The following is a 24,471-nucleotide window of genomic DNA, read 5'->3' on the forward strand; positions in this document are numbered from 1 at the left end:
AATTCGGAAAAAGATACTGCTGCAGGTGTCCAGCACATGTTTCATACAACACGTAGTGGCAACAATGATCCAAAAGCATACAACAATACAGCCATACGATCAGTTCGCAGTCAGTCATGCGGGAGACATCCGGGCCAGGGCAGCGCCACCGACGGCAGACAGGAGCAGGGCCCAGGTAAGGAACATATGACAGATGGACCTTATTATGTGACTTGATTATTAAAAGAGAATCTCCAGCATTATGGTTTTTGTCACATTGCATCTAGCAGTTTCAAGCTCCCAACTTTGTTTCCGCCTAAAATGCTGCGACAAGTCTGATCTCTTGAGAAGCAGCCAGCGAAATGAAGGTGCATGAAAAAATCTGTCGCACTGTTAGCCATCGATGCATTTTCAAAATTCTCGCATATGCTTCCTCAATGACCCAAAATGCCTACCCACTCGTGGAATTTTGCCTCTCCAGGAAAGACCATGTTAAAATCGACGAATAATCTAGGGGAGCTGGATAGCCCTATTTGGCAAATGACAGATGAGTCGAATAGGCAATGTTGTGCACAGGTGAGAAACAACTGTAGATGCATATCTAGCACAGCAGCCATGACATTTGAATAAAGAGAGATAACAACCTCCATCCCTACCCCTCCCGGGTCATCGGGCTCGCTTTCCAGAAAAAGTTCCTGAAGCACGCCCTGAACTTGCCCCCCCCCCAACTTTTTGAAACGTCCTTACGCCTATGGGAAAGGCCATCACCAGAGGCGACAGAAAAGATGGATAGTGCAAGAGGGCAGCCTGTGCTCTCTGGAAATATCGGCATGCCTGTACGCACGGAGGCGTCAATGTGCCACTGTCATCAGTGTCGGGGAATCAGTGCGGGCATGTTCGGAGGCTCAGCGGGCGGTCTGCGCTTTTAGTTGGAATGTGTGCACACCTAATATTTGGTAAGAATAACAACGCACGCAGATTATATTACGCTTGACGGATTTGATTATTTGTAGACTTCATAGCATTGTATCGGGAAGTGTGATTGAAGGTGTGTGAGCAAATGTGTATTCCTGCCACTTATGTACTAATTTTGACGAATATCAGCCGCTGAAGTTGAAGAGGGTTCAAAACTCATCTGAACAGGCGAATTCATTGAAAGAATCGGTTCTGACTTAACGGTCTCAACAATCTTGAGAGGCCACTTGACCTTGCATGAGGTCCCTACAACCGCATCAATCTGGAGCAACACTGAAATCGCGAGAAACCGAAAACCAAACTGGTGAAAAAATATTGTCACCATTTGACAACATAACCTCCTGACTTGAGTGGTCGTTGGTCACGAGACCTACCCTCACGCCAGTCATTACGATCTACCACCCCACGGACCGCAGGTCATGACAAACCGCTGTTACCCGTGTGCCAGGCACCGCTCTGGGCTCACCTCTCGTGCTCAGTGCAGGGAAAAGGTACTTGCCAATTAACGCGAACCGAGTTGAAGCATTTTTAGGTAATAATCACCGAAAGTTTATGCAACTTTCACTGTGTGAAACGCACAACGCTAAGTTCAATAGGACATTCTAGACGAGTGTTTATTAACACCCGTGTTCTTACTAACGTAGAAAACACGACAGGACACGGATCACTAACATCGTCTCCAGGATCGGTCACAGGACCGGTCCACGCAGCTCACTCATCAGTCGAATGAATCGACGGTCAAGACTACATTCACGTGTTAAACAAGCATGGTAGCTATGTGGACGTTCTTCAGCCCTATGCGAGCTAAATATATTTCCTGGGCGTGTGTACAACTTACGCAATCATATCGATCCTCATCTAGTAGAAAAACAGGTAATTAACGAAATTCACTGCGGTAACAAATCAACCAGATGCTAGGGGTTACAAGTGACCACGAACATTGCACGCATGGCCTCTGTCGAGGAGCAGGTGACAACCTGTTACTCGGCATACCCACACTTGTTAGTTGAGGGCATACAAAGCAATTCACTTTAAGCCTAGTAAGTGATATCTGCCACGAGCGTCTGAACCAGCCTCGTGCGGCTTCCCCTTAAACCGACACGTAGTGGCTTACAGCGTACACACTATACAGAAACGATATTTCTTCCCAGCAAGGAAACAAAGGAAATGCAACTGTGCAAAGGTGGCCAACAGCGGGCGAGTAAGGATGTTCAGTGAACATTTACAGACAGGACAAAGCACAAACCACTTACTCACAACGACCCTGAGATAAACCTATCTCCTTTGGCTGGAAGTAATGCCACTCACCAATTTCGTGACCAAACAGGTGCCATATCACACGTGTCGTTTGTCAAGTTATCATGTCATTGTACTTCTCTTCATTGTCTTCCGACAAGGGAAGAGCCCCAAATTGACTATACCTTGCCAGAAACGTCACCACCTACACACCATAAGACGCAAACCGTATGTCTCTCAAAAGGAGCAACAGCTTACACAAGTTTTGAACATACAAATCCGTCGGGATTGCTCGCACGTGGGGCGCAGTGCCGTCATTTGTCAGTGTCCTTGCTCGTCGACTACGAGCGAGTATATTACAGGCAATACGAGTTGCTAGAGTAGTCCAGAAGCACAATACCGTCCCATACACTGGTCGGTCGCGCCGTCTGATGACATACTGCGGGTACTGCATGTTCTCTCTAGCAGTAGCCATCGAACACCGGAGGACGTGAGACGCATCCGCGAAACGCAACTCCCACCATCTTGTCTGTATGTAGCCCATTCAGCAGACGCTCCGGCCTGAGGGCAATGGGCTGCACCCGCAGGGAGATTGGGGAGAAAACAATGCTGTATCCCAATCCTGACCCGTGCCCTCTTCTTCTTGGCCGGCATCTTATGGCGTCGTCGAATACCCACACTGGTCGCTGCTAGCAGACGAGTCAGCTTGTGTTTCCAAGGGACGCCCACCTCGTCCCAACGCGGGCGCAGTGCGCCGTGATCGCCGCGGGTCGGCCGCTGATAACATTGCCGAAGTGTCAGCGTCCTCAGAGATTGTTGACGCTGAGGATCTGGTTGAATCAGCCCGATGAGGAGGACACCCTTGACGTAAACGCCGGGTACGTCCTTGCCGGGCCGCACCCGAAGCCCTGCCGGGCGTCCAGCGCTACGGGTCCTGTGACCGTCCTAGAACAGACCCGCGCTTGCCATGGCATATGACCGTTGCCTAGTTACACCGCACTGGCCCATGGCATGTGGCGTCCCTAGAGTAACACCAACCGCGCTGCCATGGCATGTGGCGTCCCTACGTGACAACCGCGCTGCCATGACATGTGACGTCCTAGTAACAACTCCGCTGATGCTCATGGCATGTGTTACATCCTATAAACAACCGCGCTTGCCATAGCATGTGACTCCTGATAACAACCCGCGATGCCATGCATTTGTGACGTCCCCTAGTAACAACCGCGCTGCCATGGAATGTGACCCGTCCTAGTAACACCACCGCGCTGGCCATATCATGTGGACGTCTGCCTGATAACAAACAGTGATGCACGGCATGGACGTCTCAGTAACACCACCGCGCTGCATGACCTGTGACGTCCCTAGTAAACAACCGCGCTGCCATCGCATGTGACGTCCTATAACGACCGCGATGCCATGGCATGCGACGTCCTAGTAACAACCGCGCTGCCATGGCATGCGACGTCCTAGTAACAACCGTGCTGCCAGCATGTGACGTCCTAGTAACAACCGCGCTGCCATGGCATGTGACGTCCTAGTAACAACCGCGCTGCCATGGCATGTGACGTCCTAGTAACAACCGTGCTGCCATAGCATGTGACGTCCTAGTAACAACCGCGCTGCCATGGAATGTGACGTCCTAGTAACAACCGCGATGCCATGGCATGCGACGTCCTAATAACAACCGCGATGCCATGGCATGTGACGTCCTAGTAACAACCGCGCTGCCATAGCATGTGACGTCCTGATAACGACCGCGATGCCATGGCATGCGACGTCCTAGTAACAACCGCGCTGCCATGGAATGTGACGTCCTACTAACAACCGTGCTGCCATAGCATGTGAGTCCTATAACAACCGCGCTGCCATAGCATGTGACGTCCTAGTAACAACCGCGCTGCCATAGCATGTGACGTCCTGATAACAACCGCGCTGCATGGCATGTGCCGTCCTAGTAATAACCGCGCTGGCATCGCATGTGACGTCCTAGTAACAACCGCGCTGCCATAGCATGCGACGTCCTAGTAACAACCGTGCTGCCATGGCATGTGACGTCCTAGTAACAACCGTGCTGCCCATAGCATGTGACCTCCTAATAACAACCGCGCTGCCATAGCATGTGACGTCCTAGTAACAACCGCGCCTTGCCATGGCATGTGACGTCCTAGTAACAACCGCGCTGCCATCGCATGTGACGTCCTGATAACGACCGCGCTGCCATGGCATGTGACGTCCTAGTAACAACCGCGCTGCCATGGCATGTGTCGCCCTAGTAACGACCGCGGTGCCATGGCGTGGGTGGTCCCGCCACGCCTGCAGATTTCACTGACGTCTCGTGCTAGCGTCACATGTAACTTGACCACCGGCTGTGCCAGCTTTAACCTCCGTAACGCGGATGTGGGCACATGAGCGAATTAACTCTTTTGCATGATCGTAGATATAATAAACCAGGAATGCTGGGTGTGAGACCAACTCAACCGCTTTGGTAGAATTCTACGAAATGGCTACAAAAACACAGTGATGCAGGTGCGTCACCCGACATCCATACAGTAAGTAGACTGCCCATGGGCCCCAAGGGCCATTAGACATTACACATTCTTGACGTTACGCGTTCTAGACGTTGAGTCCTTACCCAGCTGACCATGCCGGACAGCTCATAGTAGCCGTCCACGTTGCACACAAGAGGACCTCCTCCGTCGCCCTGGAACGGCGTCAACTGACCGTTAGCTATGTGACATGCATGCTAGTGATTTTCAAACGAAGTCCACGCGGCTGGCGCACCATATTGCATTGACGAAATGGCTGCCGTTTGCCAGTATCGAATGTGTCGACTAACACTACATGCAGTTATCGAACAAGTCGATTTGACAAAACTGTCATTACGTCATCCTCCAGCTTGACTACAGCTCACTACGGGCAGCAGGCTGAGAAGGCACACGCCTGTCAGCGGCCCGGACGGGCGCGGCAACATCACCTTCCCGCTGACACTGACCTGGCAGGCATCGTTGCCCTCCTCACCACCAGCGCAGAAACTGGAGGCTGGCAGGATGAAGATCTTCTCTGTGACGGCGTTGATCTTGCGCACACACTCATTGTCAGAGACGATGGGCAGCTCTGCGGCCCGCACCCTCAGCGGAATCGGCCCAGCTGGGGAAAGTTAGGTCGACCGTCAGGAGGCGCCAACAAAGGCAGAAACGACTGGCCGTCACCACCATCTACCCGCTTGAATGCTAGCCACAACGCAATCAATGCTTTGTTTAAACGCTGGATGAGCATGCCACAAATTGAAAACCTCAAAAGAGTCATGTTTTCCCGCGATGCAGCTACAACTGCTCATACGATGGACTCAACGCTGATGCCTCAGTATACCGATAGATGGGCAATGCAGTCTGCTGCCAACGGCTCGCCGTTGTCACAGAAGGCGGCCCTCACTTTCGCCTTGGTAGCCGTAGCCGGAGACGGTGCAGCGGTTGCCGGCCTGCTGCTCCACGCCACGCGCCGGTAAGCACACCAGGCAGACGCCCTCCTTCAGCTCCACCTGAGACGGCGGGGCGGACGGGGTCCCGCCAAGGTCAGGACGCCGGCGTGGGGTGGACGCTTGACAGGCTCAGCGCTAGCAATGCAGGACAGACTGGGTTCGTGTCAGAAATCGAAGGCTGGATCAGAATCCAGATGCTCACACGCACCAGCATCAAAAGGAAAAGGAGAGCTGACTGGTGCGCTGAGGGTGGAGCTGAAGTCAGGTCCAGAGGCTCACACGCACCAGTATCAAAAGGAAGAGGAGAGGTGACTGGTGCGTTGAAGGTGGAGCTGAAATCAGAGTCCGGAGGCTCACACGCGCCAGTATCAAAAGGAAAAGGAGAGCTGACTGGCGCGCTGAGGGTGGAGCTGAAGTCAGGTCCAGAGGCTCACACGCACCAGTATCAAAAAGGAGAGGAGAGGTGACTGGTGCGCTGAGGGTGGAGCTGAAGTCAGAGTCCAGAGGCTCACACGCACCAGAATCAAAAGGAAGAGGAGAGGTGACTGGCGCGCTGAGGGTGGAGCTGAAGTCAGAGTCCAGAGGCTCACACGCACCAGAATTAAAAGGAAGAGGAGAGGTGACTGGTGCGCTGAGGGTGGAGCTGAAGTCAGAGCCCAGAGGCTCACACGCGCCAGTATCAAAAGGAAAAGGAGAGGTGACTGCACACAATAAGCGTCACGAATGCGCCTGGCATAGCGCGGAGCTTCAAACAGGCTACAATGTTACAACAGATTTGCTCACAGAGGGCAGTAAGCGACTCTCCTCAGACATTGCACGAATAGCTCAAGCTGACATATGCTGGCAGCCGACTCGATGAGGAGAGTTGAGATAAGCGACAGTGACTCGCTCCCTGCTCCACTCACCAGTGAGACCATCGGCCGTGCTCACCTGTCCGTGCAGCTTGAGCAGCGCGATGTCGTTGTCCAGCGTCTGCGAGTTGTGGTTGTGATGGATGTAGGTGGTGGACACACGCAGCGTCTGCGCGCCCAGCGAGCCGTACTTGGAGGTTAGGTCGTGGTCCCCCACGCGCACGTAGATGGCGTCACCGGATCGAACGATGCTGAGGCGGGGATGACCACGCGGCCGGTCAGAGATGGCCCAGTAGCCTCGAGGTCGTGGGTTCAAAACTCACCGTCGGTCGCGCTACGACATTTCCACCGCGATTAACTTGGGCATATGCGACGCTTTTGACCAGATACAATAACGAATGCAAACACCGAAGCCAACAGTGGTGCCGATGCAAACTGAAGAAGTGTCATGAACCACCACGACTTCCTGTGATGCGCTGCTTGCAGAGGGCGAACCTTGGAAAAGTAACACAATCGCATAACAGCAATCTATCAAGCGGCATCAGCAGCAGAGTTCAGCCTCCGCACCATCTCAGCGGCCACCTGACACCGCCTGACTTACTTAGTGACGCAGTGGGCGGCAGTGAGCACCCACTGGGTGCCAATGAGCGCGCCGCCGCACAGGTACTGGTTCAGCGAGTTGATGAGCGCCACGTGGCCAGCACCACTCGCCCGGCGCCGCGTCCTGTCCGCCCACGACGCGGCCGCGCCGACCCGGCGGCCCCTTCACGCCGCACACGTACTTGTTCTTGTGCACGGGCAGCGGCGGCTCGGGCGCCGGCGTCGTCTGATAGATCTGGATGTGCCCGCCCGGGCCGTCTGCGGAGGGGCGGGGGGGGGGGGGACGTCAGGGGAAGCGGGGCGCAAACTCAACAGGGGCAGGCCCCGTGCCCAGTTGAGTTAAGGACTGGACGCGCGATGGCGGACGAACGTGAAATCGGTTGCGAAATTGTGAGCAGCTGCTCCCGCTTGAAAGCACCTTGCCGGAATACAATTGACATACGGAGGCTTGGCCACGGGTCCGCCTTTGAGCCCTGGGTTAGCACGGAACACAATGCGACATAGTCAGCTCATTGCAGCAGCCATAATCCCAATCTGAGCACAATCCGTGTGTTATGTGTGGTGCGACACGCGGCCCGACAGTGCGTGTCTCCTCCCAGTTTGGATAGCTGACAGTGCGTGTCTCCTCCCGTTTTGAATAACTGACAGTGCGTGTCTCCTCCTGTTTTGGATAGTCAACAGTGCGTGTCTTCTTCCGTATAGCTGACAGTGTGTGTCTCCTCCCGTTTTGAATAACTGACAGTGTGTGTCTCCTCCCGGTTTGGATAGCTGACCCATGCGAGACGGTACGCGGCCCAACAGTGCATGTCTCTCCCCGGTTTAGATAGCTGACAGTGCGCGTCTCCCCCGGTTTGGATAGCTGACAGTGCGTGTCTCCTCCCGGTTTGGAAAGCTGTCAGTGCGGTGTCTCCTCCAGTTAGGATAGATAACAGTGCGTGTCTCCTCCCAGTTTGGATAGCTGACAGTGCGTGTCTCCTCCCGTTTGGGATAGCTGATTAGTGAATGTCTCCTCCCGGTTTGGAAAGCTGACACCTGACAATGTCTCCTGACAGTGCGTGTCTCCTCCCGTTTTGGATAGCTTGACAGTGCGTGTCTCCTCTCAGTTTGGATAGATGACAGTGCGTGTCTCCTCTCGTTTTGGATTGCTGACAGTGCGTGTCTCCTCCCGTTTTGGATAGATGACAGTGCGTCTCCTCCCGTTTTGGATAGCTGACAGCGCGTGTCTCCCCCGGTTTAGATAGCTGACAGTGCGCGTCTCCCCCCCGGTTTGGATAGCTGACAGTGCGCGTCTCTTCCCAGTTTGGATAGCTGACCTATACGGGACGGCAGGCCGGGCTGTTGGTTGCCGACGAACTCCGGCGGCTGCTGCTGCTCATATTCGCCGGCTGGCGGCGGGTTGGTCGCTCCTGCCCGTATTCTTGGTTACTCCGGCTGGTATTCCGGCTGGTACTCAGGCTGGTACTCGGGCTGGTACTCAGGCTGGTACTCGGGCTGGTACTCGCCGTGCGGCGGTACGAAGGGCGGGCGGCCGCCGTACTGCTCGTTGTCGGGGTACGTCGGGTACTCGTTGTTGTACTCGTTGGCCGCGTTGTAGTACTGCTGATCGCGTAGTCTGCGGATGGCTGACTTCTTGGCACAGCACTGTTCCTTCTTGGAGCCGCAGCGGAACAGGTCCGTCATCTCGGCGCTTCCTGCGGTGAGCAGAACAGACAATGCTCACCTACGTCCACCCAGTGTCATCTCCAAACACGCGATGTATCTTTTACATGAATAGAGCACGCAAGACATGATATGGCAACACAAAGGATCTCCCGAGATTTGGTCTAAAATGGTCTATGAATGGCTTAACGGTTGTGAAATTAACAGGGCTGTGCAACTTAAGGGACAACTTGGCAGTTCAGCAACATTTTATAGAAAAAAGAAGTGGTGAGTCGATCTTTAAGCAGTCGAAGTAGAGCTACCGTGCATCACGTAAAGCGCGACGGGCAGCTTGCTATGCATAATTCCAGACACAGGCCAACCCGCAGTAATCGAGTCGCCCTCCCACAGGTCTTACCGAAGCAGGTGAACGAGAGGAACGGTCCGATGCAGGTGTCCGGACACAATGGCCGCGGGTCGACCGGCACAGGCGGCGGCGGCGGCGGCCTTCCTCGGGGCGGCGGCGGCCGGCGGTTCGCGTCGACCCGCTCTGGCGCCGGCACAGCCGGGAACCGTTGCGGCGCCGCCGGCCGGTTGGCGCCGGCGCCGAGCAGCGCCGGCAGCACGGCCTGCACCAGTCCGCTGGCGCCGCCGCCGCCACCGCCACCGCCAGCGCCGCCGCCCAGCAGTGAGGCGGCCAGCGGCGCCAGCGAGCCGAGCAGGCCGCCACCGCCGCCGCCGCCGCCGCCGGCCGCCGCGCCCAGCGCCTGGTTGAGGATGGCGCCGATGGGCGAGGCGCCCGGCGGCCGCGGCGGCCGCGCCGGGCTGGCAGCACCCGCCTCCTGTTTGTCGGCTCCCTCTCGATTGTCGCAGCAGACCTGGCCGCTGGTGCAGCCGCGGTTGTTGGGCAGCAGGCGCGACGGCGCGTTGCAGTATGCCTTCATGAGGCCCGGCATGCAGACGCCTGGGCACTTCTCGGTCGGCGCGCCGGCCGGCTTGGCCGTGGTGGCCTGAGTCTTGTCGGGCCGTGAGCGCGACAGGCAGCAGCGGCCTCCGTTGCCGCACTTGACGCTACTGTCCACGCGGTCACATAGGTAGGAGAACAGCCCCGTCACACACTGGCCGGCGCACTTCTTCTGCTCGGGGATTTCGATACCAGCGCTTGATGCTGAAACGGGGGCACGACAGAACAAAGATCAGCGATCAGGGAGGCCATTGTTGATACCTAACGTTAAGGCAAGATCACTGTTTGAACGTGGCGGCATTATCACTAACATCCATTTCTGGCTGTATATTGTCCAATTGATGCAGGGGCTGCGAAACGACAGCCATGTTCTCAGCATTCCGGGTATACCTGGCTTCTTCTCCTCCTCCGGCTCCTCGGGCTTAGGTTTGGGCGTCTTGCCCAGAATGACGAACTGTTCGGGCTTGTCCTCAACGCCGTCGAACAGGTCCTTGGCGACGCAGCAGCGCTGGTCGGCGGCGCAGACCCCGGGCAGGTCCAGCGCTGCCTCACAGTAAGCCGCCAGCCGCTTGGCCACGCACACGCCCGGACAGATGGCTGCGAGGGAGGGGCGACCGGTGGCCGTCAGCGGCAGTGCGTGATGATCAGTGACGGCCAGTGGTGATCAGCAAAGGTTTGTGACGATCAGTGACGGCCAGTGGTGATCAGCAAAGGTTTGTGATGATCAGTGACGGCCAGTGGTGATCAGCGAGGTGCGCGATGGTCAATGGCGGCCAGTGGTGATCAGCGAGGGCTCGTGATCAGTGACGGCCAGTGGTGATCAGCGAGGGTGCGTGATAGTCAGTGACAGCCAGTGGTGATCAGCGAATGTGCGTGATGGTCAGTGACGGCCAGTGGTGATTAGCGGGGGCTCGTGATGATCAGTGACGGCCAGTGGTGACTAGCGGGGGCTCGTGATGATCAGTGACGACCAGTGGTGATCAGCAAAAGTTCGTGATGATCAGCGACGGCCAGTGGTGATCAGCGAGAGTGGGGAGTATCTCTGCTGATAATTGACGGCGGGCACACCTATGATGTAACGAATAAAGCCGAATGTCTCTGCGGCTTGTCTCATAATCGTAGCGAAGTTCTCATCATGCAGGTCCCTGCACATCTATGGCACAACTTAAATAACATAATCCCAGCCTGTCCTGGGCACGCCATTCAATCTCTCGCTGCGAACGATATGAGTGTTGGACCGAATGCCGCGAACACTCACTGGTCCCCTGCTGCGCTCCGTACGGCTGCGGTCGCGGCAGACCGTCCACCAGCTCCGTCTCGTCCGTGTCCATCTTCTCAATCAATCGTCGGCGAAGTCGCCGTCGTGGTCTCGGGCGCGGGGGCCCGGGTTGTGGGCGTGGTTGTCGGCGCCGGCGTGGTGGTTGTGGCTGGTGTCGTAGGCACCTGGGGAAGGACCGGCCGCTGCTGATGGGTGTTTTTTTGGAGCGGATGGAAAGATGTTTTCTGATTCAAGGTGTTTTGATCTACGCCAAGTGACATGCATGCGGTAACGAGACACCTCGCGTTAGCAAAACACATTGTCTGGCCGGGACGTGTGCCGTAGACCATACAGGTCGTTAATCGTTTTATATGTGTGCACATCACTGGCTACATGCCTTTTCCGAGCTTTCTAGTTCTTTAAAGAGGATACGCTTAGTTGTAGCTACAAGTACACTAATTACGAATGGCGTGCTGGCTTACCAAGTGACAGTTTACATTTTTTTCACTTTTGTACTGACATGACACCGGCTGAACCGCTCAGTAGTCAAACGCTCTGTCTCCCCAAGCCGCAGCCGAGGGTGCTCAGAGACACCATCATGACAGCGCACCTCTCGCTTGGTGGTGGCGCTCTTGGTGGCGGTGAGGGCGGCTGGCGCAGGTGGCGCCACGGTCGCGGGCGCCGGCGCCTGCTGTCCGCCGGCCAGTACACAGCAGCGCATGGACGGCTGTGGGCACGGCTTGTCGTCCAGCACCTTCTCGCACATGAGCGCGGCCAGCGCGTGGTAGCAGCGGCCCGGGCACTGGCTGCCCTCCTCGGGCCGCGCCAGCGAGCTGAACAGGTCTGAGGACGGACAGTGCCAGCTGTGACACGGCAGGTCACGATGTGGAGCCCTGTCACCGGCCGTCACGCTGGCGAAATCGAAAGGCACAGAGCAGCACGTACAGACACAGGAATGCATGGTCTGAAGAGGTTTCGACGTGGAGAAGGTGAGATCGAGTAGTTTTCTATGAGCCTCGTGATAGTCGTGCCTTGCAGTTTTCGCTCAGAGAGGCAGAAGTGAACTAAGGTCTGAAGCTGCGAGTCGTCAAACTAAAAGCGCCGTGGATCAAGGCAACCTGAATGAATTGGGGAGAGCTGGAAAACGACACTATATGTTTTACGCCGGTAGAACTTTCATAAGGAATAACACAAACACTGTCTTCGGGTATGTTACGATACGCTACATTGCGCTTGGTTCTCCTATATAAGGCTCTCTAGAACCTAATACACAAAGAAGCCAACATAGAAACAACCACACTATAGTACATTAGAGATAGCACCACTTGTCTCATTTAATGCACTGGAAGATGGCGCGCTTCTGAGAGCATGACTCGCTCGCATACCTGAACACGTTCTGTTTTTTTTTCAGCGTATGCACGCTATGTGGGTATTTAAAGCATCTGTGTGCTATATCGCCGCACGCGCAGTCGGCCTTACCAAGTCACCCTGCGAGTCTTGGCCCGCTTGTCGGTAAAATATGCTATATCGCCGCACGCGCAGTCGGCCTTAGCAAGTCACCCTGCGAGTCTTGGTCCGCTTGTCGGTAAAATATGCTATATCGCCGCACGCGCAGTCGGCCTTAGCAAGTCACCCTGCGAGTCTTGGCCCGCTTGTCGGTATCATCGCTCAAATTCATGGTTTAATAGTATCGTCAGAGGTCATTCCCCCATGCATACGAGGAAACTCCGACGAGGAAAATTGCTGAATCGAGCCAAGTGCTATCAATTGGAAGGCTTAATCTTATGTTCTCTGTCAAGTGGTCAAATATTATATCGTTCCAGAATATCTGATACACCAGACACGTCCAAAAGGATTCAAGTTCAGGAATGCCTTGCGGCAATTGAAAGCGTCTAATTGCACATATCGCGGTCTGCATTGGAAAGTGCTTTCTGTTCCTAAATTCATGCTTCACAAAAGAAAACAGCGCCTGCCTTAGACCTCCCAACCAGCGAATTTTCACAGACGCGCTTTACATCACTCCCGTCACCGTGACGTCACGCCCGTGACAAGGCACGTCAGTCACAGACAGCAGTCACGACAGCGTCTTGTCAGCACTGGCGTGATCTGTCAGCATTGGGCTACATCACCGTGCGTCGTAAAACTGGGCTCCATTAACAGGCGAGAGCTGCAGTTCAAGGGTCGATGATATCTTTGTTAGCGAGGGGAGCATTAAAGCATCCGCGACTGCGGAGCACAAACAAGCAAAGCAGCTGCAAGTTACAGCAGAAGGGCATGCATTAGTTCGTCACAGTGCACAGAGAGACCGGGGTGGTTGTCCGCATTGTGCTTTGTTTGCATGTCCTGAATACCAAGAATCTCGTGCTGTGAACGGCCAGGGGGTGTACGACCGATGCTTCTGGTCCACAGAGGCAGTCCGGATTACTCCCCAGTATTTTGCACACTGCATAATTAAATTTCACAGCTTGTCTCACCATGAATGCTTGCATCGACATGGCTTTGTGTCCAACCGGTTTCGGAAGCCAAAACACCGCTTTTAGTACATCATATGTAGCTGGTGACCTTAAGGTAACTCCGGGATGTGTGGTTTCAGGGTAAGTCAACTACCTTGCCTGTTTACGGGAACTTCGGGATGATTCTGAGCATTGTGGGCAGGCTTGGAAAAACCGAGCCACAACAAGCAATCGGCATGTTTACATAAGCCTAACCATCCTGATGTCGGGTTGGGTTGTTCAGGAAGTGGTTCATTTGATGCTCTCACCGAGCCACAACAAGCAATCGGCATGTTTACATAAGCCTAACCAGCCTGATGTAGGGTTGGGTTGTTCAGGAAGTGGTTCATTTGATGCTCTCACCGAGCCACAACAAGCAATCGGCATGTTAACATAAGCCTAACCAGCCTGATGTTGGGTTGGATTGTTCAGGAAGTGGTTCATTTGATGCTCTCTGGTATTAGATCACACTAAAGCAAGGACGAGCTGGTCGATTTCAACCTGCCAGAGGCATATATTATAATTTTGTTATTATGAGACGTTAAGCACGCGTCTGTTTTTTATACCTTTTGCCAAACAAACATTGCTCGAACTCTGCGCTCTGGTTAACTCTGGCAAACTCTGGTTAATGCGTCTACGTTAACCACTGCGCGTGTGGGAACCAGAGTTACGAGGTTCGGTTCACCGCGGTGCCCGCCCTTCCTGCCAGGGTGGAAGGCGAGCGACGCCATAAAGCCTCAGCAGCTGAGTGCGTCGTAAAGCCCCCATGACATAAGCTCCGTGCGTAAGCTCTCCATTTCCATCAGGTTGGAGGTGGTTCACGCCTCACATGATGTGCAAGGCGACCATTCCAAAATAATTAGAATGCGAACTGATGCTGTAATTCTCCGACGAGCAAAATTTCACTTCCGTTGTGACCGTACGACGACGTCGACCACAGGGTGGTACGCAGCGGCTTCCGCGACTTGGGCGTCTGCTGACCCAGATCGCTTGACCGGGAGAACCGGAACCGGCGTGACTCACGGCGGGTCCGGCCGGCGCCGGCTCCGCCGCCGCCACGTGTGCCAACCGTCACCGCTGGCGGAACTAAGCGACCGTACGACACGACCCGCGCCCGTGTTGTAACGACCCAGCCGCCGGCACGACCGCTCTGCATTGATGGCAAACAGAGCAGCACCGCGCCGCCGCGTCGGTCGCGGTGCTGTCGCAACAACGAAAGTCGCCGACGCCTGTGCGCCGACACCGGACGCCGGTCACTGACGCGGCGAAAGGCACGCGCCTCGAAGCCTGACGGTGCGCTGGGCCGGAAGGGCCCGAGCGGCACCCTCCGGTCCCGCGGAAGGGCCCGAGCGGCACCCTCCGGTCCCGCGCGCCGATGTGGCGACTCAGCGCAAGTCACCACCCTTTCATCTCCCGGGACAGCCTGATGCAAAAATGCCGTACTGCTATACACTGCGTGTCGCATCGCTTCTATGAAATTTGCTTGCACATTTTTCGTTTTTTTTATTAAAAAGCTTCAACGTTTTTCACATACATGAAAACAAGGACCCAGGGGCTGGGCGACGCCATCTAAAATGACAATGTTTGTGAGGAACATTTGGCTTAGCATTGTTTGTCCATATCTGAGATGCCCTTATTTCCGCAAACTCATCTATTGTAAACTCACCGTTTGTAAACATTTCAAAACTTAACTCGGTTGGTCAGACTGACCATCTTCTACAAGCTGTAATTAAATCTTGCCAGGATTTTTGACTACCCGCACTCTGTTTTGACCACTGGTGCTTTGGAGTGTGCAATTTGAAGGGAGTGGAATGATGTGGGTGCTTTGGAAATTCTGGAGTGCAATGAGAGTGTCAGGGCCTGTTGTGGAAATGGAAAGAGAACGCGACCCAATCTGCGTCCACGTGGTCAGACATGGTCTTATCAATGTCTCAGGTTTACGATCAAGCATGCATTGGCTCACCGCGGAAAACGTAAGCAAATCCCAAATTCTGGAAAATTCATCCTTACCCCCATAAACGTTAACTGGGCGGGACGTGTTTACCATCTCCAAGTCACCAGCACATTTCCCACCGTGGCGTAGCCGCCCATGTGAAAGCTACGCTCCCACCGTCTCAACCACGAATATTGCTTCTTGGCGCAACCATGGAACTCAAGTCGGGAGACGCGAGATTTCGGCGCCCCGGCAACAGGAACCGTCACTGAACCAGAGCCATTACTGATGTGCCGTCTTGGATGACATATGCCGGCTTTCTGCTGGCATCAGAAAATTTTGATCTGCGCTGAACACATCAAAGTCCTGTACCACTGACAATGCCAGTGTCGGCGAACGCTGTCACATGCTAAGACAGTGTTCATGCATGTAGCCAGGTGATGGTACGGGGCCAACACCATGCTTTCATGTTTGCAACTCTTTTCAACATCCTCCGTTGCTTGGCCGCCTTTGTCTACGCCACCGCAGGACATTGCTGAAAAGCCATTACCTGCTGACCCAGATAACAGTCAGCAACCATTTCCGCTTCTATGGGTATGCAGGCTAACAGCCCTGACGCGCCATCTCAACTGGTTATTCTACATTGCAAAATCCCGGTGCGACTACATCTACCCGCTCCAGCTTCAGCGGCGCGATCCTGAAAACTCTACAGCTCCCCCGAGTACATCCTTGCAGCGTGTCACGTGAGAACGATTGGCGACCGTCGGAGACCGCAAGCGCGCACATACACGCATCGGCACTCCGGTCTCCTCATCGCCCCAGCCGCCTCCCCGCTGAACACGCCGGAAACGGTACATCGGTCGCCGCGCGCATGCTGATGCCGCCCCAGCAGCGGCGGCGGCAGCGGCGCGGAGGCGCCCGGCTGGCCCCGGTCAGAATCTGGGGCCGCAAGGTCGCCGCCGCGTCAAAAGGTCATCGACCTCGGCAGCGTGCCATTCATCTGGGGTGCGCGCAGGCGCCCGCCGCGTTGGCCGCCGCATATTTTACAGCGAACCGGTTGGCGGCGTGGCGCGGGCAGATCAGTGACCTCTGACACGGCTTTGACGTCTGGCCGGTGGGCGGCTCAGGCCGAGCAGGCACGAAGCGGCGGGGGGGGGGGGGGGGGCTCGCGGAATTCAGGCCAGTGTTCAGGGTGGCCTCGGGGCATGGAGATGCCGGTCACGAGTGCCTTGTTCTTTGGTAGGTCTGAGCTGCACACATATGTCTTTCAGCTATAGTCCCCGAACGCGGACTTTTTACAGTATATCAATATTCCAGATCGATGCATACAGACGATACTGATAATCTATATCCCATACCGATAAGCAGTTCCAGACGTACTCAGATGCGGGTGCATTGTTAACTTGGAGCGCTGTTGGGTTATCAGAAGCTTTGCTCGAGTTTCATGATCAGATTCGTTGGAAGCACCTAGCCTTATACATGGTGGGAAGCAGGTCAAAGGAGGACACTGCCCCATCTGTATCGACACACAAGGTTGAATATCTATTCAGCTCATTTGCATAATGTAGTCAGTCAGCGCGGACGCGAACCTGTCTGCACAACAGCATCGTCGTCCAAGCACCAAGAAGGAGCCATCTGGTAAAACATGTGTGCATTACCTTCCATATCTAAGCGATGCTGGACTGTTGGGAAGATTAGGTTCGGTCAAGCGTGAATGACATAAGTTGTTCACAGACTAGCAGTGCTGAGAACCGTCGATTACACCTATTCAATACGTGTTTATTACCAAAACATCGGGCTTTGCTCCTTTCAGTCGGATACATGTTGCTCTGCATCTATAACACGTGTGCGTGAGGGCAACTTGGCTTGGGGCGAATCTAGCGGGGATCACAACTCCGACACCAGCCACTGAACACCACAAGGGTTTTGAATAGAGCTGTTCGGTATATGCGCATGCTTTTCACTGTATGCTAGCCTCAAGCGAGCAGGGGACTTGTAAAAACATTGCCTAACGTGCTCATTGAACTGCTCGAAATTGAGAATGAGAACAGGTCTATCGTAATTTTTGCGCAGTCTCCAGCTTTTGTATCACGTAATCTTGTAATTAAATTGTATTCACGAACAGATTAAAACAGCTGCATTGATATTCAACTGGGTTCCTTTGTCTGAGAGCGAGTGGAATAAGGAAAATCCGTAACAACAGTATATCACCCATATATAGGTACGGGAAACCGTACTGCAGTTTTGCAGCCCACCCTGAAGAACCGCTTAAGTTACACCAATTGCCCATTTCTCAACGAATTGCCACCCCTTGATTTAAAGCTTCTTTAAATGAAGCGCAGCTTTTTATGTCTGTTGACTTGGGTATACTTGGGTTGACTTGACTTGGGTGCGTGGAGTTACTTACTTACGTGGAGTTAAGCTTTTGCAGTTCAACGCATTAACGGGAAGCATCTAGCACAACCGTCTCGTGTCGACCGGGTGAAAGAATGGAAGCTAGACCAGAGAGATGCGACGAATGGGTAATTCACTTTTCGTTAGAAGTCCAGAGCAATTAATGCGCCGCGTAGACAAGCGTACGGCTAAATTGATACGGCAACTTTCAAAACTGCTTCAGTAGGGGTGGTTCGGGGAGCAAAATGCTTTCACGAGGGCACTAGGAGGCTGCCATACTACAGGACATGTTTTATTCAAATTCAGTGTGAGCAGTAGCACCAAACCTACACCGCACCGGCACACCAGATGGAAAAAATGTTGTATAAAGACCAACATTCTTGTGGGGGGAGGGGGAGGGGCGGGGGACTGGCTGGCATGGACTGGCATGGAGTGGAGTGCCAGGACTGGCATGGCCAGCCCTGGCACTCCTAAGAAACGCCGGTACCGATTCAGTAGCACCGTCCGCAGTTTTGGTTAAATGTGTTTGTTTTTGTAGCTCAGGGCCTCGACCAAAATAACATTGCCTTCACGGAGATAGTGAGGGTAGGAAAGCTACGGCATAATCCGATCTCTCATTAAAATCAGGGGCTTGGATAGGCTCGTGCTGTTCACACCCCTTGAGAGCATTTTAGTCGTTTAAGTCGAATAGATGCATTAATTTTGAATTGATACCTGTGTTGACATGAACAACTAACGGTTTTCGTATTCTTTGGTAAAACAAAGAGGGGCTGTATTGCTTTACGAACCACCCATTGCTTTACAAGCGCCCAGACAATGCTACTGGGCCAAGCTATATAAAGTTTCCACGGCCTCTACACCCAAGCAACAATGTTACGGAAAGGTGCATTCAAATTCTAGTTACAGGACACAGACCACATCAGTGCATTCCTGTTCACACACCCCACACAAAGGTGCACTCAGGTGACGTCACAGTGCCGCTGGGCCCACCCCATTGTTTCTCAATCCTACGTAACATCCAAACTTTGTTTCTTTCGCGTTGAGTCAGCTAATAGCTCGCTTTTCCTTCCAATGCGGATGTGAGGACGTCGATATGTTCTCGGCCCAAATTCGTCGGCTCTCGTCTATGTCATGAGGTTTGCTCCCGTCAGTGGGGTTGAGAAATGAGCCGCTAAATGTTAGTTTGGCTAGGATGACGTTAAGTACGGATAGTATCTCAGGAAAAGATGCGTATAATTACGTTGACTATATGTAGGCACTTTTTGGCATCTTAATGAAAGCATCAATGAAAGCCCAACCTATGTCAGGATTTCTTTTGTAGATCAAAAACTTATTTTTTAGTCAGCTCACAAACATAAAAAGCCATTTGACCGCCTTTCCACGGTTTTCATATTTTTCAACATGACGGTGGTAAGCAGCCACGTGGTATTGCATTGTTAGTGGTAGCTTGTAACAAAATAGTTATTCAAGGTCTCACCATGAAAGATACTACTACTAAAAAGTGCCTTCGAAATCTTGGAATACGAAGCAAGCCTGTTTATCAATTTTAAAAGAGGTTCCCGCCTGCTTCGCTGCGCGGAAAGGCGACTCTATTAGCGGAGGTAGCTCCTGTGTATCAAAGGCGTAACGTTGACTCGTGTCTCAACAGCATGTTTGTATGTATGTATATACATACAAACATGCATACATATATATATATATATATATATATATATATATATATATATATATACATCCCTAAATTCATTTCCAATCTGCTGGCACTCACAGATCACTCAAACACACTGCCCGTGCAACCGCGGTTTTGCACACTCTAGACATGGAACATATATAATCTATTTGTGGTCCATGCTTGCTGGCATCTCTATTTGTTGCAAAGCGTTCGCTTAGTATTTTTTCTTAAATTTCTGCATCTGTATCAATTAAAAGTCTCATAGTTGGCGAAATGCTATTTTCATCGTTGCTAGAGCTTTGAAATATGTGTTCAACGGCTCTATCTTGGCACATCTTGTTTCCCCTACAGGCGCAAGAAGTGTTTCCCTGCCAAATACCAAAACACTCCCTCTTTTTGCGCGCGCTACGGCCGACGCCAGGACGGGTGTCAGTTTATCTCAAGGTCGTCACGAATGTTGAACCCGTAATATATGCAAATTTCAAGACAATCCACGCAAGCATCTGCGCTCTGCGTCCGGCGAGGGAAACGCGGTCATACAGACGGGCTGGCAGGCAGACAGACAGGCTGCTGAATATAATACGTGATTTAAAGGTTTGGTGTGGCAGAGAGACTGAGCTAATATTTTTCCTCGCATTTTTGTGCCGACCGCCGCCCATGAACATGGCGGAATATTGCATAGCCATCGCTCGTGCTCGCTACCATTTCAGGTAATGGGAAACATGCACAGTTTGCTATTTATTGTTATCTTTGCACGCGTTCAACCTTCTTAGTAACGTGGTTGTGAAACAGTTCAGCATAAATGGTTCCTCAAAGCAACATGAAGAATTAATGACATCTGGCAATTAAGCTCTTTTGACCCTATTCTTGAACAATGGGTCATTCGCACAGTATGCATCTGCAGGAAGCCGCATCAGACAGGGTACTCCTTGTAAGACAAAGATCCTTAAGCGCTCGATTCTAGATTATTGCATAACTCCAGGGATTGTCTAAAATCATATGTGAGTGTATAACATTGACAGCAAATTATATTCTAAGTCCTGCTGTTAGTGAAAAGATATGAGGCTCAACATTAAAGACCAAGTACTGATAAACATATTTAAGAATATAGAGATACATAGACCAGCCACGAGGCACATGGTATTTATCGTGTTTGAGCATTAAGATGCCACAAATGTCCAAAATTCACCACAGTTAATCTGCGCCAAATTGCTGCCTTCACGGCGCATTATTCCACATCTGTTACGTAACTCCCGGTTCTAGCGCCGCTGACGCTCGAGTACATCCAGTCACCAGGCTTCCCCAGCGCACCACCCTGTCGGGGCTCCCACCAGTCACGAGGCTTCCCCAGCGCACCACCCTGTCGGGGCTCCCACCAGTCACGAGGCTTCCCCAGCCCACCACCCTGTCGGAGTTCCCACCAGTCACGAGGCTTCCCCAGCCCACCACCCTGTCGGGGCTCCCACCGGTCACGAGGCTTCCCCAGCCCACCACCCTGTCGGGGCTCCCACCAGTCACGAGGCTTCCCCAGCGCACCACCCTGTCGGGGCTCCCACCAGTCACGAGGCTTCCCCAGCCCACCACCCTGTCGGGGCTCCCACCAGTCACCAGGCTTCCTCAGCGCACCACCCTGTCGGGGCTCCCACCAGTCACGAAGCTTCCCCAGCGCACCACCCTGTCGGGGCTCCCACCAGTCACGAGGCTTCCCAGCCCACCACCCTGTCGGGGCTCCCACCAGTCACGAGGCTTCCCCAGCCCACCACCCTGTCGGGGCTCCCACCAGTCACCAGGCTTTCCCCGCGCACCACCCTGTCGGGGCTCCCACCAGTCACGAGGCTTCCCCAGCCCACCACCCTGTCGGGGCTCCCACCAGTCACGAGGCTTCCCCAGCACACCACCCTGTCGGGGCTCCCACCAGTCACCAGGCTTCCCCAACACACCACACCGTCGAGACTGCCATCATGCCCGGCCGCCAGCAGCCATGTGCCCGGCCCGGCGGCGGCGGCTGTGGCAGCGGCGCGGCGGCGGCGGCCGGAGCGTTCGCACGCCGCACCGGTCCGCTGCGCCGGCAGCCTGACCCACTGAGCCAAAACAGCGCCGGCCGGCCGCCCGCCGCCGCCGAGTCGCACGGCAGGCCGCCGACGGCCGAGCCGCGGCCCGTCGGCGGCTCACCGCGGTGTGGTAATGCGGTGGCGCCACGGAGCGCAAACCGTGAACTACGATGTCGTGCGGCGTTTGTGTTGTCTGAAATGTGTTGAATTACACGGACAATGCCAAGTTTTTAGCGCAGGCCACCGGACGTATTTTTGTGACCCCTGACCCCGTGACGCCACATTGTCGTCGCGTATGTCACGTTAATGGTGATCGTAGTCGCGAGACATGCCCACTTTCGGGACGGCACCATGCGCTCATTTGGCCTCCCGGTGCGTTGAGGTCTTCGCTAGGGCGGGCTGGACGTTGCAGTCTCTGATACTGACCGGCAGGTGTTGTAGTCTTTTGTACTGTGTGAGTGGAAATTCATGTCCCGCGCAAACAGATAAGAATCGAGGAAACGGATTTGCGGAGCTGTCGTGGGGGTGGCTAGGCAAAATCCCTGATACCATCTAGCAGTCATCTGGTAAAAATAGCAGTGGATAACAACCGGGCCTAAAATGGAGGCATTTTGAAGATTCGCAAACCAACCAGCCAACGTGCGTACTCAACTCCCACTAGAAACAATCACCCTGTCTAATGTTGTATTGCCATGGTGCAGCTCAAGCTGAAGCTGAAGCTGAAGTTTTAAAAATATTTTTACAGTGTTTTATTGCATCGATTCAGTCATTTCCTTCGAAGACGTATTGGAGTTGCATTATTTTTCAGCATGGACGGAGAATGCCTTGAGACAGATGTGACAGCGACCACACCAACTTACATCAAACTTACTCTTGTTCTCATGTTTTATCATTCAAAGTGCAATTTCTGGCATGTTTTCATCACAACCTCTCAGCATCCTCCATTGGTGGCTTCATGTTGTTCGGATACGCGTGCAACTGTCAAGTCAGGCTAGGTCCGACTTACTTTCCGCCGATATTTGCCATTGCCTCCAAGCAAAAAGCTCTCCCAGTGGCTAACAAATACATCTACGGTATAGCCGTGAAGTTCAAAGCCACGGAAATGCCTAAAAATATGCCAAAATAATATTGAAACATTTGGTTTCCGAGTAAAGCAGCGTAGGCCAAAACTTGCAAAGATCAATCACCCGACAGCTTAACAGAAGGATAGCAGGGCACTAAAAAAATAAATAATGCCATGAAGCTCACATGCTCATCCTTACTAGCCAACGTGCACGGGCTCTTACTTGCAATCAGTCCGGTGGCTGAGGTGGGTCGCGGCTGTGGCCTCAGCTCTTGCTCTCGCGTCGCTTCCTCGGTCTTCTTGGCCTGCTTGGGCCGGGTGGCCAGGTCCTCCCTCTGGGCCGCATCACTGGCCGACACCGGCTCCGGCTCCGGCTCCGGCTCCGGCCCCGGCCCCGGCCCCGGATCAGCGCTCGGCTCGAACCGCATTAGTTCCTCGCCCACCATGTCCTGCTCGACACCACTGTCCACGACGGCGTCGGCCGCCTCACCGTCGCCAGAAGCCTCCACGACCTGCTCCGCGGCCGTCAGTCCGACCGGCAACAGCAGCAGCAACAGCAGCGGCAGCGCCGCCCGGCGAAGCGCCATGACCTCTCGCGACCGGAGAGCGGGGCCCACTGACGTGGTCCACCTGAGTGCCGACCACCGCGCCTCGGCAGCCGCTCGCCGCTGGGCCGTGACGAGCTGGCGCCCACCTGACGGACCGTCGCCGCTGGCGCTCCGCCCTGTCTGATGGATTGTCGCCGACAGCTCCGCAGCCCGGCCGGGACCGATCCACGCAGGAGCTGTGCCGGATCTCCAGTGGTCGCTAGCGACACAGACGGATGGTTAGATCCCGCAGGTGGAGGTGCGCAGCCGCTCCTGAGGTTAGATTTTAGTCCCCTGTACGATGCCGCACCTGAGGCTACTGCCCTCGTGTTGCCTCATACCCAGTGACCTCCGCGCAGCAGTTGTTTGGCCGGAGCTCCCTTCACCCCGCCGCACCGTCTAGGCAAACGTCTCTCGACACGGCACCGTCGTCGTCGTCAAGCGATGCCCCAGTGGCGGCCCCAGCAGCGGCCCCAGTGATCGCCCCCTGACGGCGCCCCGTCCGACCCGGAAGCCGACTCACCTGCCGTACGGTGCGCGTCCGCCGCCGCCGCGCCGCGCCGTGTGACCCCGCCGCCCGGCGCCGCGGCCGGTCGGCCCCGCCCGCGTCCCGTTAGCCGCCCCGGGGCGCCGCTGGCCGCGCCCGTGCCGCAACGCGCCGGTCAGTGACTTTCACTTTTTGCCGCGCTCCGTGCACCCGCCGCGGGCGACTGGGTCGTGACCTGCCGTCCCGACATTCGCACCGCACGGGCGGCGGTGGGTGGGGTCGCCGGGCAGCTCCGAGGGGTCGCAAGCTCGACTGTTTTTTTAGATGGATGTCAAGGGCTCGAAGGACACTATCCTCTGGCAAGGAACTTTTTGTCTTATGTTGTGGCGTTTGATGCTCTTCTTTGCCATAGATTGATATTGTTTTTCTGTCTCTGCCACTGAACTCTGAATGGGGTTTCACATATGGTTAACAGGAAATGCGCATACAATCCCGTTATCATCTCAGAATGGTTTCATCTGCAGATATTGATTTATGCTGGCCGATGTCCGACAGAAGCTTAAATCTGCTTGTTTCCGACGAAGTGGATGTGGTGAAAGCTGTCTACTAAACTCTGACCGATGCATGCAACTCCGAGCTTTGGATGAGTGTCCAAGGCTTGATATTTACTTGGGTTGGTAGACGTAAAAAAGGACCGACTCTGGGGTCAACAGGGCATTGCTCGTGCTAACCGCATGCGCCCGCTTTGTTACACCCTGATCATGCGTATTCCTTTCGATGAGCATATATAATCATCACCGCTTAAACGCT

At 54.2% G+C, this 24,471-nt stretch overlaps 4 protein-coding genes across 4 annotated transcripts; all 4 read right to left on the reverse strand.

The window, feature by feature from the left end:
- Window positions 1–2,996: 2,996 nt before the first annotated feature.
- LOC119096171 (protein masquerade-like) lies at window positions 2,997–8,544 on the reverse strand (the record flags this gene model as incomplete). Its single annotated transcript, XM_037218973.1, is given in 8 exon segments — window positions 2,997–3,098; window positions 4,826–4,894; window positions 5,186–5,340; window positions 5,626–5,731; window positions 6,602–6,773; window positions 7,124–7,218; window positions 7,220–7,380; window positions 8,436–8,544. Coding segments are annotated over 8 exon segments (969 nt in total), but the record flags the coding sequence as incomplete, so codon positions are not given.
- On the reverse strand, window positions 8,545–9,278 carry LOC119096168 (warthog protein 6). Its single transcript, XM_037218970.1, has 2 exons — window positions 9,179–9,278; window positions 8,545–8,813 (listed from the first exon to the last, which is right to left on the reverse strand). Exon 2 carries the CDS (start codon window positions 8,800–8,802, stop codon window positions 8,545–8,547), a length of 258 nt encoding a protein of 85 aa, XP_037074865.1. The 5' UTR covers window positions 8,803–8,813; window positions 9,179–9,278.
- Window positions 9,279–9,536: 258 nt separating this feature from the next.
- Window positions 9,537–11,060, reverse strand: LOC119096169 (protein masquerade-like; the record flags this gene model as incomplete). The annotated part of the gene is made up of 3 exons (XM_037218971.1): window positions 10,983–11,060; window positions 10,115–10,321; window positions 9,537–9,928 (listed from the first exon to the last, which is right to left on the reverse strand). Coding segments are annotated over exons 1-3 (672 nt in total), but the record flags the coding sequence as incomplete, so codon positions are not given.
- LOC119096170 (protein masquerade-like) lies at window positions 11,060–23,389 on the reverse strand. Its single transcript, XM_037218972.1, has 3 exons — window positions 22,811–23,389; window positions 11,593–11,825; window positions 11,060–11,167 (listed from the first exon to the last, which is right to left on the reverse strand). Exons 1-3 carry the CDS (start codon window positions 23,172–23,174, stop codon window positions 11,060–11,062), a joined length of 705 nt encoding a protein of 234 aa, XP_037074867.1. The 5' UTR covers window positions 23,175–23,389.
- Between the last annotated feature and the right edge of the window lie 1,082 nt (window positions 23,390–24,471).

This window comes from Pollicipes pollicipes, unplaced genomic scaffold, assembly GCF_011947565.3.
Source record: "Pollicipes pollicipes isolate AB1234 unplaced genomic scaffold, Ppol_2.1 Scaffold_4240;HRSCAF=4991_pilon_pilon_pilon, whole genome shotgun sequence".
In the NCBI taxonomy this organism is placed as follows: domain Eukaryota; kingdom Metazoa; phylum Arthropoda; class Thecostraca; order Pollicipedomorpha; family Pollicipedidae; genus Pollicipes; species Pollicipes pollicipes.

Coding starts and splice junctions, on each gene's coding strand:
- LOC119096168 (XM_037218970.1), bottom strand. CDS start 8,802: ATGACGGACCTGTTCCGCTGCGGCTCCAAGAAGGAACAGTGCTGTGCC.
- LOC119096170 (XM_037218972.1), bottom strand. CDS start 23,174: ATGGCGCTTCGCCGGGCGGCGCTGCCGCTGCTGTTGCTGCTGCTGTTG. Junction 11,826..22,810: donor AGCCACCGGACTGATTGCAA/GTAAGAGCCCGT, acceptor GTCCGTCCTCAG/ACCTGTTCAGCTCGCTGGCG. Junction 11,168..11,592: donor GCGCCACCACCAAGCGAGAG/GTGCGCTGTCAT, acceptor GTCCTTCCCCAG/GTGCCTACGACACCAGCCAC.